We start from the raw sequence: 17,780 nt of genomic DNA on the forward strand, positions 1-17,780 counted from the left end.
TAGAAACAACTCTAAGCCCCGCTGCATGCACTCCACCTCCTCAGCCGTTTGGCGCAAGCTCTTTCCTCTCTGACCCGACGGGGTCCCCGTCAGAAGCTGTAGGGGACCCGGAAGAACTTCGGGGAGAAGCGTTTCTACCATCGGGGGAAGGAATGGAGGGCAGTTTGCCCACATTGTCGCCACGGAGTGAAGAGAGAGAAACTGAGGGACGAAGTGAAACAGATGTACAGCCTTCAGTAAGGTTTGAACTTCCTAAAGAGTTAGTGACCAAGCCAAAGAATGTGACTTTAGATGCTTTGTGGGATTTAACGTCCAACCTGGGACAACTTTTTCTTAAGCAGACGGATGAGTTTCTACCAAGAGTAAAGAGTATTGAAATTGATTTGAAAAAAAAAAGGAGGAAGAGTTTAAAGTTTTAAATGAAAAAATGGAAAGAATTGATCAAAGGGTTATGAAGTTGGAAACGTTACAAACTATGATGGTAAAAGATGTAACTAATCTCAGGCGGAAAACAGAGGTTTTTGATAATTATACTAAAAATCATAACCTGAGATTCCTTAACTTTCCTAGGATTCAAAATGTTCTTCCTCTTGAGATGTTGAAACGGTATCTCCGTGAAACTTTGAATGTTCAGGAAAAGGATTTTCCACCCTTTTCCCAAGTTTATTATGTCCCAGAAAAGAACTTGAATCAAGAGACTGAAAAACCTATTGATGTTTCTCTTTTGCTTGAGACTTCTGACTCTGAACTGGCGACGGCCGCTACTTTGGTAGCGACTGTCGCCTTACTACCTGATAAGAATTGGATTTTCCATCTTTTTTTCCATAATAAGGAGAACCCCTTTCTGGGATTCAAAATACTGTTATTTCCTGATGTCTCCAAGGAGACACGACGACGGAGGAAACAATTTTTACTCCTTAAGCCAGAAATTTTGCATTTCGGGGGTGCCTTTTTTTTTAAGGTACCCCTGCAAGTGCATAGTAAGGCTGGGGGGGAAGAAATACGTATTTACTGAACCTGAACATTTGTCAGCACTATTAGCCTCAGTTAGAATGGAGAAGCTTTAAAGAATAATGTATAATTTCTTAGCAGAGAAGGATTTACCGTATAACTTTTTCCTTTAGTATAATTCTCCCCTTAGATTACCTGAAATCTTGGATCTCCAATTATGGACTTGAGTGTCTTATCATTTTGAAAGCGTAAAGATTTATTTGCTCTTTCTAGTGTATTTCCTTATGTAATAGTTTCTAGTTAAATGACACTTTTCTAAGCAAGATGTTTCTTGTAAATATTGATTAAATGAATAAATAATAAATTTAAAAAAAAAAAAGTTAGCCCCTTCACTTCTGTCAGCCAGTGAGTAAAGCACAAAACACTGCTATGCTGCCACCTGCTGGCCAGCTCAGCATTTATGAAATTTTTGTCTTGTTTTTTTAAGCACCCCATCCCCACCCCCCCCCCCCCCCAAAAAAAAAAAAAAAAAAAACATTGCAGGGAAGAACTATTTTACTACAATGTTCATTTCTTGTGAGTTAAAGTACTGTTCTGCAAAAGCATTAACCATGCACGGTTACAATTAAATGATAGATATAACACTACTAGATTAAAAATGGCTATTTTACAAAATTATAAAAACAGGTCAATACTGAAAACCAAAAACATTACAGCTTATGTTTCCAAAGCTAATTTTAAATAAATGAAAATATATTGCATTTTTGCACAGATAAGGTAAGAACTTACTGATGATTCTACTCTTTTCAGGACCACCCTATTTTCAATCTCCTTATCGTTTTCAGGAGCTTCTGCTTTCTTCCAGGTTTCCAGTCGAATTTTTTCCAGAACCTTAATTTCCTGCCGCATTTCTGCATTTTCCTTTGTTACAGCTTCTATTTGGTTTCTTAGGCGGATGTGTGTGGTTGACCACCTTGCCTCTTTTCGTTTTAATTCTTCTTGCAGATCCACGAGCTGCTGCTTTAAAGCCTTACAAGAGGAAAAAGAGTGACAATGTACTAAATCAAGGTAATTCAAAACAAGGCCAAAACTCTCAGGTAATGTATTGATTTAAAATATTTCTAGGTCATCCACCCTAAAGTAAAACATACTTATATTAATAACTGGCAGGCAGATGCTCAGAAGCAAATGCGGGCGATACAGGCCATTAGTGCCAGACTAGCATCTGCATTTGCTACTACAGAATGTTTACAGCCAGTGAGCACGTGAAATAACTAGCTTGCCGGCTCTGAACACAAATTGTTCAGCGAACAGCATGTCAAACAAGTGCGTTGCTCTCACGGTAAACCCTACGCCAGCTCGGAGCATTGAGGAGGAATGGGGACACCCTGCTTAGCATGCATTTGCTTGCCTTTTAGGACCTCCGAGACCACTCATCCACCCCCCAACTGCAAATACATAAAACCCTGGTAATCTAGTAGTGGGCCTGCTCCCCCAAACCCCCTCATACCTCAAAGCAGGAAGAGGGACTAGAACTCCCTCCCTCCTCCTGCAGCCCCCCCCCCCCCGATGTCAGGGTTTAACATATAAGGACATTTCTCCCTTATATGGTAATTAAGCCCTGCCCAGCACATCCCAGGATGCACCGGGAAGGGCAGGGTGCCGCCATTTAGAGGAGGCAACCACAGGAGGAGAGAGGGAGTGCTAGTCCCTCCTCCTGCTTTGCGGTATGAGGGGTTTGACCACAAGGGCTGTCCTTGGAGGGGGGGGGAGGTCAGTTTGTGGGAGGAAAGCCCAGACCTGTCAAACCTCTTCTGTGAGAGGATTGCGACTGGGCTCTTGAGCACATGCCCAGGCAAAAATTTGCCCACTTTACTTCCTCATGCTCAAAACTAATAGCACATCTCATTTGCATTCTATTAACTTTGAGCATGAAGAAGCTATTTCTGGACACTGTTGTAGCGGTAAATTCCGGCTGGGGCATCAGTGCTTTCATACAAGCTACATACTGAACATACACAAATATAGCAAGGAAAAGCTGGATCAACAGATTAGAAGCCAGGTACACCACAATCAATGCTGGGAAGTATAATTTCTTCCCAATACAGACTCATGGGAAGTCAATACAAGGACCTACAATGAAGTTAAATGTGCACAAATAGGAACAGAACTGACATAGATTTCTATCAGCTTTTAGTAGATTTGTAAGGACCTAGTTAAAGTGATGAGGTCAGACTGGATAATCAGGGGGTGTACTACAGAAAGTAGGAAAATTTCTGGTTTATTGGATTTGATATACTGCCTGTCTTCAATATAGCAAAGTGGTTTACAAAAAACCCATAAAAGAAAAGGAACTCTATTTCATAATAGAGAAATAAATAGAAAAGCAACAGAGAGAGAGAGGAAGTGACGTCACTGCAGGAGTATAGATATCTGCGAGCTGAGTTTTATTGAGGCAGCTAAAAAAGCTTTTTCTCCTACTCTCTGCACTGAATTTTTCAGCACTTCAATGGTATAAAAATCTTATCCTCCCATGTCCACCAAAAAGCATTTGGAGAATTTAAATTTGCATTAGACAGTGAGGATTGGCAGCATCCCCGTTCAGGTAAGGCTGAGTCAAATTGCTCAAAGATGGTGCCAAACCAGTCTGAGCTGGAGGACTATGACTTCAGGACCAGTGTTGAGAACAATGGTAAAGTGGCACCGGTTCACAGTGTCAAAAGACAAAATGAAAGCAGTGCACAGTGATGTGCAGGTGGCTTTAGCTGAAATCTGCAGCAATGTTTGTGAAACTGGACACTGGGTAGAGCACATTGACGAGCGAATGGATGGTTTGGAAAGGGATATGCAGGCCATGCATGCAGAAGCGCAGCATCGGAAAGGACATTGGGAATTGCTGGACTTGATCAAGAACCTTGAAAACCAGTCTAGAAGATACAATTTAATATTTAAAGGAATCCTGGAGACTGAAAATTATAAGGACTGTGCTGAAGTGGTGTCCCAAATCTGAGAACTGTTGCTTAAAGGAACAAAATGTGAATGCAAATGTGGATCCTGTTCAGCACAGCAAACTGAAGTGGGTGCACCGCAGTCTAGTTACAGACACGATTCTACATCCTGGGACATAATCATGAATATATGGAGGAGGAGATCCTCCACAAAGCTCGCCAGAAGGAGATAATCTAGGACAACTGTAAAGTCACAGTATATCAGGACTTGGCATGAGAGACTTTACAAAAGCATAAAGACCCGAGTGACAAACAAAATCACATAGTTAAACATGGACTATTGAAAGTCGATCAAGCCATGTCCGATGATTTGAAAAAATGTAAAACAAATGTGAAGCCGGGCCAAAAAATGTGTTCCAAGTGTAAAGCGTTCAATTTTTCGTTTCACATATCCAGTTTTATCCCTACTGGCCAACCTCCAAATTTTTAATGGAGAAGTCCCCAAATCAGTCAAACTTTGATCAAGAGTGTCTGAAATGTCCATATCGTAATTTTCTGATGACGATGACTCTGCCTTGCTTTCGACCATAGAAACATATTTGGCTTTACACTTGGAACACATTTGTTTTCAATTTTTTCAAATCATCGGACATGGCTAGATCGACTTTCAACAGTCCATGTTTAACTATGTGATTTTGTTTGTCGAATGGGTTGCAGCACGACTTTTGCTTCATTTCGTACTTTTCCAAATACATCGCTTTGTGATGCAGGCAGATTTGGTCGTCATCTGTGAACTCAACCTCCGATCGCCGAGTAATGAGCATTTTTTCATTGGCGGACAAGCTGTGCACATAATGCAGCCCAATTTCTTTAGAATAAAATGAACTATGATGGCAAGTTGACGACACTTTTTTTCCAACAATGCAAATGGGCAAAGTGGGATTGTCAGTTGACTCTTTGACATTCATTTTTCGCATATTAAGCAAAATCGCAGTAATTAATAATATGAAGCAAGTGTATTAAATTAATGCGAATCTGAAAAAGAGAAGTTATAAAGATTCTTATGTTATGACAGAAACATACAACTACACCTGCACAGTACAGAATCCTATAGCCGAAACATGCTAATGACTGGCATCAATAAGGTACTTACAGAATATTTAACCAATGTCATTAGTGTAGAAGCACTGCTAGTAGACTAACAAATTCATATAGCATACAAAAAATGAATTATACACTTTAAACTTCAGCAGAAATGGAAAGAAAATGACACAATATAGAAAAATGCATGTTGAAGTATATGACGTTGCGATAGCAACATCCTCAACTTTGTCCCTATTTCTAGGGCCTTATATGCCAGCAATGAAAAACCAACCCTACTTTTTTAAGGGGTTTGAAATATGCTCTTTCTAATGAAAATGATTAAAAAGAGTTTCCAGAAGGTCTTTTTTTGTAAAAGTGGGCTAAAAATACCCTATTTTTGGCGTTTTTGCAAAAATCATCAACTTTACACTCAATTTGTGAACTAATGGAAAATATTAGGAGAATTAAATTTTATATTCGAAAACCTTGTGTTGATAAGTTGTTGTGTGCAAAGTTTCACATTTATCACACCTTTAATTCCAGAGATATAAAAAGCCAAACTTTACAATTTTTTCGTGCCGCAAATTTTTTGGACCAAGTTTGCTTCAAGTTTTCTTCATGAAAATCACTCATGAAGATTTTTTTTTATTATTTTGTTTAATAGAGTACAAAAAGTTGTACAAGATGGCCAAGTTTTGTTTCTCTCAACAAAATATTGCCAGAGATACAGCGTCTCAAAGTTGCCGAAATCTCGGCATCATACCATAGAAGGCTACAGTATGGGGTCAAACAGATTACTATATCTCAGCAAGTATTGCATCAGCGAACGTAAAACTTTACCAATGTTCATTGGGGACATGTATGAATGTTCACAGAAACTTTCATTGAAATCCGTGATGGTCGCACAGGGACCACCAGACCACTTGACATGGAATGACCCCTTTATATTTATATGTTGTGTGTATATATATATATACATATATATATATAATCATTTGTTAAACATTAGATTTTATTGTCCTCATAAATGTATTTTTATTTTTAGACTCCTGATGCAGGCACACGGTGCCTATCGAGTCCTTTTATGCAATAAATCTTGAATTTGATACGTCATCATCGCCCACATGTTTTTTTTCTGGAAGAGTTCTGTTGACTGCGCTACTCCATTCTTCTGGTCCACTTTTCGTAGCGGTTCACATTCCTTCACCTGGTGATTGTCCTTTGAGTACTTCTTTTTTGTGCCATATTTTCTTGCAGAGAAGAGTACCCTAACAGCCATGATCTGTATTGATTGAAGGCATTGAAAAAGAGGAACTGGTCCCTGAGTAGTATTACATTAGTCGAGCTGAGAAAGTATCATGGCATACATAAGAGATTTTTGGGAGGCCCCATCAAGAAAGCCTTTAACTGCTCAGAATGTCTGAAGGGCCTGAAAAAATTTATTTACCACAGAACCGACTTAAAAATTGAAAGATTCTTGATTGAGATATTCTTCCAAATGCCTGTTCACATAAAACATCGCAACCTGGTTGTCTGTCTGAATTTGGATAATGTGGTTTTGGAGTCAATCTCTGAAAGCCTTTAGAAACTGAAGCCAATCAATATGAGCGCCCCAACTTAAGTTGGATGCATCCGTTTTCAACACCTTTTGATGCGGTGGAATTTGGAATGGAAGTCCCAGAGTCAAGCTGGACTGGATCGTCCACCAGAGAAGGGCGTGAGCAAACTCCGGAGGGACACAAATGGCATTCGTTAGGTTCCTCATGGCTTGAGGCCACTGGAAAGCTAAGAGCCACTAGGCTCCTCTCAAATGGAGCCATGCCATGGGAGTGACATGCACTGTGAAGGCCATGAGGCCCATCAGTCTCAATTTTTGCAAAGCTGCAACCTGCTGGCTGCTGCAGACCTGCAAGACAAGTGCTACCAAGGTATCCACTCTCGCTAGAGGAAGGAAGGTCCAAGCCTGCACTGTGTCTATAAGGGCTCCTATGTACTCCAATTGTCATACTGGATTGAGATGGGACTTGGGATAATTTATGACAAACCCCAGTAGCTCTAGCACCTGAATTGTCAACTGAATAGATATGATTGCCCCCTCCTGAGATGTGTTCTTAATTAGCCAATCATCCAGGTAAGGAAACACATACACTCCCAGTCTACTACTACTACTACTTAACATTTCTAGAGTGCTACTAGGGTTACGCAGCGCTGTACAATTTAACAAAGAGAGACAGTCCCTGCTCAAAGAGCTTACAATCTAATAGACAAGTGAACGGTCGGTCCGATAGGGGCAGTCAAATTGGGGTAGTCTGGATTCACCGAACGGTAAGGGTTAGGTGCCGAACGCAGTCTGTGTAGATATGCTGCAACTACCACCAGGCCCTTGGTGAAAACTCTGGGGGCAGATGCTATGCCAAAAAGCATAATGTGATACTAGAAGTGGCATTTCCCCACTCGAAATCTGAGATACCTCCTGTGACTGGGAAGTATCAAAATGTGGGTATAGGCATCCTTTAAGTCCAGAGAGCATAACCAATTGTTTTACTGAATGAGAGATGTAGGGTGCCCAGGGAAATCATCCTAAACTTTTCTTTCACCAGAAATTTGTTCAGGGCCCTTAGATCTTGGATGGGCCTGAATCACCCCATTTTCTTGATCACCATAAAGTGCCTGGAATAGAATCCCCGCCCTTCCTCCCCTAGTGGTACAGGTTTGACCGCTCTATCTCTCTATCTATCTGTTCTGGATGACCTATCATCAAAGGGAGGTTCAATTTTACCACCACAGATGGCCCCTTCTAACCTTTGACCAGTGGGTGCCTCAAATATTCTGTTTGTGGGTACACTCTAAATTGGCATCAGCTACTTCCAAATTGTCCACTGACCTCTCAGTATAATCATGTACTTGTATAGACCTGAGAGGTCAGTGGGCAATTTGGAAGTCGCTGATGCCAATTTAGAGTACATCCTTAAGGATAGTGCTCAGTGACCCCTTCCTTAGGAAGAGACATAGCCCAAGATAGATAACACCTCTGCCCTGGGAACTCCTCCATCTCCAACTTAAATGATATGGCTGCAGTCATCTCCATGACAAAACCAGTAAAAGAAGAGCACCTCTGGAGGAGATTTTTGTATTTCTTGAAGATGTGAGGGAACCATTCATTCATCGAGGGCGGGCATCAGCAAGACATGGGAGCAGCGATGGAGGCAGCCTGAGAAGTCACTGGTGCCAAACTGATGACAGGGACTTGGTCAGTCGATGACTGCCGCACCAGCTTAGCGGGTTTAAAAAGGTCTGGACAGCTTCCTAAAGGAAAAGTCCATAGACCATTATTAAATTGACCTAGGAAAATCCACTGCTTATTTCTGGGATAGGCAGCATAAAATGTATTGAACTTTTTCGGGATCTTGCCAGGTATTTGGGACCTAGATTGGCCACTGTTGGAGACAGGATGCTGGGCTTGATGGACCTTTGGTCTGTCCCAGTGTGGCAATACTTATGTACTTATGGCACCTCTTTCAAGGAGCAGGGAGCGCTCTTCTCAATGCTGGTATTTCTTGGGTATCAAAGTCCAATGCCCTGGTTCTCCTGGCACCATGCATAGAGGAGGAACGATGCTTATGCTTCCCCCGATGCACAGATTCTTGATCCCCCCATGCTGACAAGGACGCCGCCGAATCCAAGCGTCTCCCTGGTGTTGGGACAGATGCTGACCGATCCCAGGACCCACTAACAGCGCCCAGTGTTGAGGCAGGTGGAGATTCACTCAATGTCAGTGCACTCCCAGTGATTACTCATGTCGGAGCAGCCATGGAGGTCCCGTGCTCAACTGTCGGGCAGGAAGGCACCAACACATGCATGATGGGACACTGCTAGAACTTTCTCTAGTACTAGCGAATCAGCATCCACACCAGGGCTCTGTAAGATGACGTCACACACAAGTATGAATAAGCAGCATGCTTATCCTCGGAGAAAAATCTTAACATACAAGTAGCAAACCCGCCAAAACAGTAGTAGCACCAGTTCTTATCATTCAAACAGCAAAAACTCTTGGTACTAGAGAAAAGGTGTAAGCGAAATCCAAATCAATAAAATAAATACCTGCAATTAACTCTGCAAATATTATGCTGGGCCCTGGATCATCAATACACCCAACTACTAATAAAACAGAACAAGTGAGAGAGCTACAGGTTTCTAAAGAGAAACTACATGCAAACAGAATGCTGCAACTCAGTCACTCACAAAACAAACATAAGCACATAACCACATAAGCACCGCCATACTGGGAAAAGACCAAGGGTCCATCAAGCCCAGCATCCTGTCTCTCACAGTGGCCAATCCAGGCTTCAAGAACCTAGCAACCCCCCCCCCCCCCCCCCCCCCACCACCAAAAAAAAAAAAAAATTAATAATGTTCAATGGACTTTTCCTTCAGAAATCTGTCCAAACCCCCCTTAAACTCCGTAAGGCCAACTGCTGCCACCACATTCTCCGGCAACGAGTTCCAGAGTTCAACTACACGCTGAGTAAAGAAAAACTTTCTCCTATTTGTTTTAAATTTACCATATTCTAGCTTCATCTTGTGTCCCCTGGTTCTATTATTGTTTGAAAGTGTAAACAAACGCTTCACATCTGTCCCGCTCTACTCTGCTCATTATTTTGTAGACTTCTATCATATCACCCCTCAGCTGCCTTTTCTCCAAGCTGAAGAGCCCTAACCTTCTCAGCCTTTCCTCAAAGGGAAGTCGTCCATCCCTTTTATCATTTTCGTCGCCCTTCTCTGTACCTTCTCCAATTCCTTTATATCTTTGTTGAGATGCGGCGACCAGACTTGGACACAATATTCGAGGTGCGGTCGCACCATGGAGAGATACAACAGCATTATAACATCCTCGTGTTTGTTTTCCATCCCTTTCCTAATTATACACAACATTCTGTGCGCTTTCTTGGCTGCCGCAGCACACTGGGCAGAAGTTTTCAACGTCTTGTCAACGATTACTCCCAGATACCTTTCTAGGTCTGTGACTCCTAACGCGGAACCTTGCATGACATAGCTGTAATTCAGGTTCCTCTTACCCACATGCATCACTTTGCACTTGTCAACGTTTAATTTCATCTGCCACTTGCATGCCCAATCCCTCAGTCTCGTGGAGTCCTCCTGAAATCTTTCACACTTCTCCTGCGACTTGACGACCCTGAATAACTTTGTGTCATCTGCAAATTTAATTACCTCACTAGTTACTCCCATCTCTAGGTCATTTATAAATATGTTAAAAAGCAGCGGTCCCAGCACAGACCCCTGAGGGACCCCACTAACTACCCTTCTCCATTGAGAATACTGACCATTCAATCCTACTCTCTGCTTCCTATCTTTCAACCAGCTCTTAATCCATAGTAATACCCTACCTCCGATCCCATGATTCTCCAGTTTCCTCTGGAGTCTTTCATGAGGCACTTTGTCAAACACCTTCTGAAAAACTAGGTACACAATATCCACCGGCTCCCCACTGTCCACATGTTTGTTCACCCCCTCAAAAAAATGCAGTAGATTGGTGAGGGAAGACATCCCTTCACTAAATCCGTGCTGACTTTGTCTCATCAGCCCATGTTTTTGTATGTGCTCTGTAATTTTATTCTTAAAAATAGCCTCTACCATTTTGCCTGGTACAAACATCAGACTCACCGGTCTATAATTTCCCGGATCTCCTCTAGAACCCTTTTTAAAAATCGGCGTAACATTGGCTACCCTCCAGTCTTCCAGCTAACAGTAGCTCTACAAGTTCATTCTTCAGTTCTATTAACACTCTGGGATGAATACCATGCAGTCCTGATGATTTACTACTCTTCAGTTTGCAGAACTGACCCATTACATCCTCCAAGTTTACAGTGAATTCGTTTAGTTTCTCCGACTCGCCTGCTTCAAATACCCTTTCCGGCACCGGTATCCCTCCCAAATCCTCCTCGGTGAAGACCGAAGCAAAGAATTCATTTAATTTCTCCGCTATGGCTTTGTCTTCCCTGATCGCCCCTTTAACACCACTTTCGTCCAGCGGCCCAACCGATTCTTCAGACAGCTTCCTGCTTTAATGTATCTAAAAAATTTTTTTACTATGTATTTTCGCTTCTAACGCTAACTTTTTTTCAAAGTCCTTTTTCACCCTCCTTATCTCCGCTTTGCATTTTGCTTGGCATTCCTTATGTTTTATCTTATTATTTTCAGTTGGTTCTCGTCTCCATTTTCTGAAGGATTGTTTATTGGCTTTAATGGCTTCCTTTACCTTACTGTTTTAGCCACGCCGGCTGACGTTTGGTCTTTTTTCCTCTTTTTCTAATACGCGGAATATATTTGTCCTGTACCTCTAGGATGGTGTTTCTGAACAGCATCCACGCCTGATGCAAGTTTTTTACCCTGCGAGCTGCTCATTTTAGTCTTTTTGTCACCAAACCTTCAAACAAACCTTCACCAAATACAAAACAAGGTTATCACAAATTAGAAATAGAAATATGAAGACGAAATTGAACTGGGAACCCCAAATGAAACTTGGATATACTGCAACACTGAAGAAAAAAAAAGGCAGAAATGCACTTCCTTTTGAACTGAACACAATAGAAAAACATCCATGAAATGTTTCCTAAAGCTAGCATACTTCAGTTAATAAATTCAAAATAAAAAATTTGCTAACCTTTATCTGGGCATTTTATTTTTCAATTTTGTTGGTCCCAGTTTTTCTTTTCTGCTTTCCTGTCTGTCTTCTGCTAACTCTGTCCAGTGGCTGCTGTCCATTTGTCATTTCTCGTTTTCTTCCATTTCCTCATTTCATCTGTCTCTAACATCTTGATCTTTCCCTTTTAGCTCTTTCCTCCCTTTATTTCATGCCTGCTGAAATTTCACCCTCCTCTTCCCTCTCCAGTCCTCTATCTTCTTTTCACTTTCCTATCAACTTTTCACCTCCTCCTCTCACTCTACCTCTCTCATTTTTCCTGTCTCAGCCTCCAATTCCCCTTTCACTTCCATCCAACCCCCCTTAACACATTTCTACACTCTGTACTCACCATCCTCCTCTCACTTATCTCCTTGACAAGGCCCCATAGCTTTTCCCCTTCCCCCCAACAGTTCAGTATCTCCCCCTCTTCCTTCCCCAAATATCATCCCACCCCTCAAATCCAGGAGGAGAGGCGACCATACAAGCCCCAGCAACCTGCCTTCATTTATTCTCAGCAGAGTTCCTTCTTAAGGTTACAGCATAAGGTCACCAGAAGTGAAATCAGATTAAACACGGCTTGCTACTGTAACTCAGGAAGGATGCAGCTGAGGTGACACACGCTCCCAGTAGAGAATCACTGCCTTAAAGAGGCCAGTTTGTAAATTTTTAACAGCTTTCAGTTGAAGCACCCCTAGGGCTGTTTAAGTTGGGTGGAAAAGTAAACATATTTCAAATCTATGCATATTAAATTACATTAAAATTGTACCTGCCCAAAAACCATTATTTACTTTGTACACTTAACAAATGTCAAAAGGAAAAGTATATATAGATCTTTATTTTGAGGTCTGGTGTATTGTCTGCTGATAAAATGATCTCATGCAATCCATGATGTGTATATTGATGCACTCTATACATACAGGAAAGGATGGGGGATGGGATGAGATAGGAAGAGGGGAGAATGTTCTGTAATGAAAATAGGTCAAACAGATCATTGTCAGTTGTGAAAAAAAAAGTGTTTGACTATTTGCAGTTTTGTATGTTGAAAAGACTGTTGATGCTTAATAAAAAAATATTTAAACTAAAATCCAAAACTTATGATATGATTCCAAGATTCACGGTACTGTAATAAAAATATATACTCCTTGAATAGGAAGTTCACAATCCCCACAAAGATACTACTACTCAAATATCCTTTTAAAATTACCTGAATTTCATCTCGCTCTTTTTTATCTGGAATTGCTCTTGCTGCCGTCGCATACTTCTCAAAAACTTTTCGCTCCTTTTGAAGTTTTTTCATTTCTTCTTTTTTAAAATCTTCAATTCTAGCCAATTCTTTTGCCTTTTGCTGTTCAAAGTCTGCAACCTCTTTTCTAAAATTAGAATACAAAGTCTCATACTGAATACTTGAGAAATAAAAAGTTTCTGAATGAGTTATATAGGGAGATGATAGAACCACATCAGAAGTCAGGCAATATAGATTGAGACTAATATGTTCAGATGATCATATCCCATCCTTAAACAAAGACAATAACTGAATGAACAAAATGTAGTTTTTCATACGTCCCTGGGGGTAAATCTCAAGGTTGCTGTTAAATAATATGTTATCATGCTGGATTCAGAACATTGCAGTTACCATTCTAGATATCAAGGCTGAAACACAATCATTTGGGGGGTAGGTTTAGCTTTAATGAACTACTGTTTTGACACACTTTGCCACTTGTATTCTTTCCAATCCAATGGATGTGGAAAGAAATTACACATCAGGAATTAATAATGTCTATCTGGGGGCAAAATAACATTACAAAAATTTAACAGAACAGAATTCGGCATGGGTAGAACCCAGTGAAGAGACTCCTAGCTTGAAAATAGGCTACATCAGACTGGGAATTTCAGATAAAGTCCCCCCAAAACTGGCCCAATGTATTTCTATGGGAGCAGCTAGGTTCCATGTTCTGCAGCATAGAAACATTGGTAATACTAAAACATAGCAGCTAGGGAACAGCTCCTGCCAAACTCTCTCTCTCCTTTTCCACTCACAGACACAAAGCTAACACACACACACACCAAAGGGACTGGAAATAACTGAGGCATACTTTGCATGCTTTTCACCATCATGCACCCCTCCCTCAGTGCTGCCACCCACCTATTCCTGCTATTTGAAGCCTCTTTTATAAAGGCAAGTAGATGCCTCTATGTTTGTATAAAATTGCCCCAAAAGAGCTGCATAAAATCACAGCAAAACAAAGACGCTGACATTTACACCAATTTGGAAACAAGGGCACCTCCCAAAAGTTAACAAGTATCAAGAGCAGCTACCATATGCAAGTGTCCTATATAACTTTATAAAACAAGACCCAGAACCAGTTCAAATTTACACCTGCTTGCAGGTGTGGAGGAGTGTCTGTAGAGGAGTATAAGTGCATAGGTGTGTATGGGTTGTGCCTGCCATAGTAACATCAAGACTATACAACTGTCTGACTACAAACAGCCTGCACCAGCTCCAGCTGATTCAGACTGCAGCAGCAAGACTCATGACGTGACCCCATCACACCATTTTTACAAACTCTTCATTGGTGACCAGTACAATACAAGGCTAAATTTGAAATTCTATGTCTGATCTTCAAGGCCCTGAAAGGAAATGGCCCTGAGCATCTAAAGAATAGGAGGATCCTCCACACAACGCCAAGGGCACTAAGGTCCTCCCAAGGACTTTCACTAACCACACCCTCCTCCAAAAGACATTACACAATGAGGTAACTGTAAGCGAGCCTTCTCCGGAGTAGCCCCTAAACTCTGGAATGAATTGCCTGAAAGGCTTCGCTTAACACAAGACTATCTCTACTTCAGGAATCAGGTGAAAGCTTGGCTCTTCAACCAGGCCTTTAATGGAAGAAGTAACTAACTTGTTAGTCTCACTCACACACACAAGGAGTGACTAGGGCTGAGATAATATTTAACCATCTCTCAGATCTCATGTGCAACTTTCTTCAAATCAGTCACCTTACTTTCTTACCCATCTATATGTTACAACTTTGCCTTACCCTTCATTACCAATTATAATGTTCTATTATATATTGTGTTGACATTGCCATACCATACTTTGTATTCTTAGTTGAATATTTTTACTGCTGTAATCACCAACTGCTCGTTTGATTTATTCTTACTGTACACCGCCTTGAGTGAATTCCTCCAAAAGGACGGTAAATAAATCCTAATAATAATAAATAGGTGTAGGTGTGGGGCTATGCGGGTATGGATGTAGGTATGCATATGTACATACACACATTGCAACACTGCCCAAATGATGCCCCAGGGCTGCCTATGCATATTCTTGCCTACACACAAATGAGGAAAACAAAACAGCAGATCAATATGACATCCAAAGCTTTTATTAATGATACCAGAATAATGCCCGACACAGGCCTTGTTTTGCCCAAAAGGGCTGCGTCAGGGGCTAAAATAGAAAACTTCCAATAGGAATAACTGTAATGTTCATAAAAGAAAAACCAGCACATCCGGAAAAAACGATCATATGTCTTTCTATGCTTGCTTAGAATGAAAATCTTGCAGATTTGCCAACACAAAAACAGTTCTTCCTCTAGCTGCCTTTGCTTACTGATGAGCCAGATGGGAGGGGGTCACTTCTGTGCAGGGAAGGGTACTTAAACTTAATCACTTACAGGAATGAGGACAACCAGGAAATGCTAGCAGGCACACACTGGGTTTAACTTCTATACATCTTCTATTTTTTACAACTTAGCTCTTCTGATAAATCGGAACAGTCCAACACTGCTTTCCTTCAGTTACAGTTTCACCCAAATGCAGATCAATTAACATCCAGACAATGCAAGCAGAGTCACTGATCTCTCTTTCCTGTTCTGGTCTGGTTAATTTGCACACATTTGTCCTTTCACACTTAGCTCTCCTGCTGGTATTTTTACGTGCAGTTCAGATGACTCCTTTTAAAGGCACGATCTTTATCCTGATCCAAACTTTCTTCATTAGCTATTTAATTTACTAGATTGGGTTTTTACTGTCTACGCTATCCTTGCTTGGTTTTCAAGGCTCTGTTCTTTCTTGGTTTTCTTCTTATCTCTCCAAAAGTACTTTTAGCGTATACTCTAGTGGATCCTCCTCCTCTTCTATCCCGTTGTCAGTTAGTGTACCTCAGGGATCTGTCCTGGGACCTCTACTCTTCTCCATCTATACTTCTTCGCTTGGTACTCTGATCTCATCCCATGGTTTCCAGTATCATCTTTACGCCGACGACTCCCAGATCTACCTCTGTACACCAGATATCTCAGCAGGCATCCAGGCCAAAGTTTCAGCATGCCTGTCTGACATTGCTACCTGGATGTTTCACCGCCATCTGAAGCTAAACATGACCAAGACTGATCTTCTTATCTTTCCACCTAAACCGACCTCTCCTCTCCCCCCTTTCTCTATTTCTGTGGATAATACGCTCATCCTTCCCGTCTCATCAGCACGTAACCTTGGGGTCATCTTCAAATCCTCCCTCTCCTTCGCTTCACATATTCAACAGACTGCAAAAACCTGTCGTTTCTTCCTCTACAACACCACCAAAATTCGCCCTTTCCTCTCTGAGTATGCAACCAGAACCCTCATCCATACTCCTATCACCTCCCGCTTAGACTACTGCAACTTGCTTCTCGCAGGTCTCCCACTGAGCCATCTCTCTCCTCTTCAATCTGTTCAAAATTCTGCTGCATGACTAATATTCCACCAGTGTCGTTATACTCATATTAGCCCTCTCCTCAAGTCACTTCATTGGCTCCCTATCCGTTTCCGCATTCAGTTCAAACTCCTCTTACTGACTTACAAATGCATTCACTCTGCAGCTCCTCAGTACCTCTCCACTCTCATCTCTCCCTACACTCCTCCCCGGGAACTCCGCTCACTGGGCAAATCTCTCTTATCTGCACCCTTCTCCTCCACCGCTAACTCCAGACTCCGGTCCTTCTATCTTGCTGCACTGTATGCCTGGAATAAACTTCCTGAGCCGGTACGCCAAGCCTCATCTCTGGCCAACTTCAAATCTAAGCTAAAAACCCACCTCTTCGATGCTGCTTTTAACTCCTAAACCTAACCCTTCAACTGTCCCCTATCCCTTATCCCTTACTTGTCCTGTCTGTCCTAACCCTTATCCCTTACTTGTCCTGTCTGTCATAATTAGATTGTAAGCTCTATCGAGCAGGGACTGTCTCTCCATGTTCAAGAGTGAAGTGCTGCGTACGTCCGGTAGCGCTACAGATATGATAAGTAGTAGTAGTAGTGATCATCTGGAGACACTCTGCTAATTACTATTGCCCCATCTGCCTCCTCCATTTCCTATCCAAGATACTTGAAAGTGCTGTTCACCGCCATTGCCTTGACTTTCTTTCATCTCAAGCTATTCTTGATCCACTTCAATCTGGCTTTCGCCCCCTTCATTCAACTGAAACAGCGCTTGCTAAAGTCTCCAATGATCTGTTCCTGGCCAGATCCAAAGGTCTCTATTCTATCCTCATCCTTCTCGATCTATCTGCTGCTTTTGACACTGTTGATCACAGCCTACTCCTTCATACGCTGTCCTCACTTGGATTTCAGGGCTCTGTTCTTTCCTGGTTTTCTTCTTATCTCTCCCAGCCTACCTTTAGTGTATAATCTAGTGGATCCTCCTCGACTTCTATCCCACTGTCAGTTGGTGTACCTCAGGGATCAGTCCTGGGACCTCTTCTTTTCTCCATCTATACTTCTTCCCTTGGTACTCTGATCTCATCCCATGGTTTTCAGTATCATCTTTACGCTGATGACTCCCAGATCTACCTCTCCACACCAGAAATCTCAGCCGAAATCCAGGCCAAAGTATCAGCCTGTCTGTCTGACACTGCTGCCTGGATGTCTCAGCGCCATCTGAAACTAAACATGACCAAGACTGAGCTTCTTATCTTTCCCCCTAAACCAACCTCTCCTCCTCCCCCATTCTCTATTTCTGTGAATAACACTCTCATCCTTCCTGTCTCATCAGCTCGTAACCTTCGGGTCATCTTCGACTCCTCCCTCTCCTTCTCTGCACATATTCAGCAGACTGCTAA

General features: G+C 41.9%; 1 protein-coding gene across 1 annotated transcript in view; it reads right to left on the minus strand.

The window, feature by feature from the left end:
* Positions 1 to 17,780, minus strand: part of LOC115469596 (centromere protein J-like) — a 141,035-nt gene that overhangs the window by 48,643 nt on the left and 74,612 nt on the right. Inside the window, exons 8-9 of the mRNA XM_030202391.1 lie at positions 12,890 to 13,055; positions 1,741 to 1,980 (exon numbers count right to left, since the gene is read on the minus strand). Coding sequence (XP_030058251.1) covers positions 1,741 to 1,980; positions 12,890 to 13,055 — 406 coding nt within the window. The remainder of the gene's footprint in view (positions 1 to 1,740; positions 1,981 to 12,889; positions 13,056 to 17,780) is intronic.

The sequence above is a fragment of the Microcaecilia unicolor genome, chromosome 4, assembly GCF_901765095.1.
Source record: "Microcaecilia unicolor chromosome 4, aMicUni1.1, whole genome shotgun sequence".
Classification (NCBI taxonomy): domain Eukaryota; kingdom Metazoa; phylum Chordata; class Amphibia; order Gymnophiona; family Siphonopidae; genus Microcaecilia; species Microcaecilia unicolor.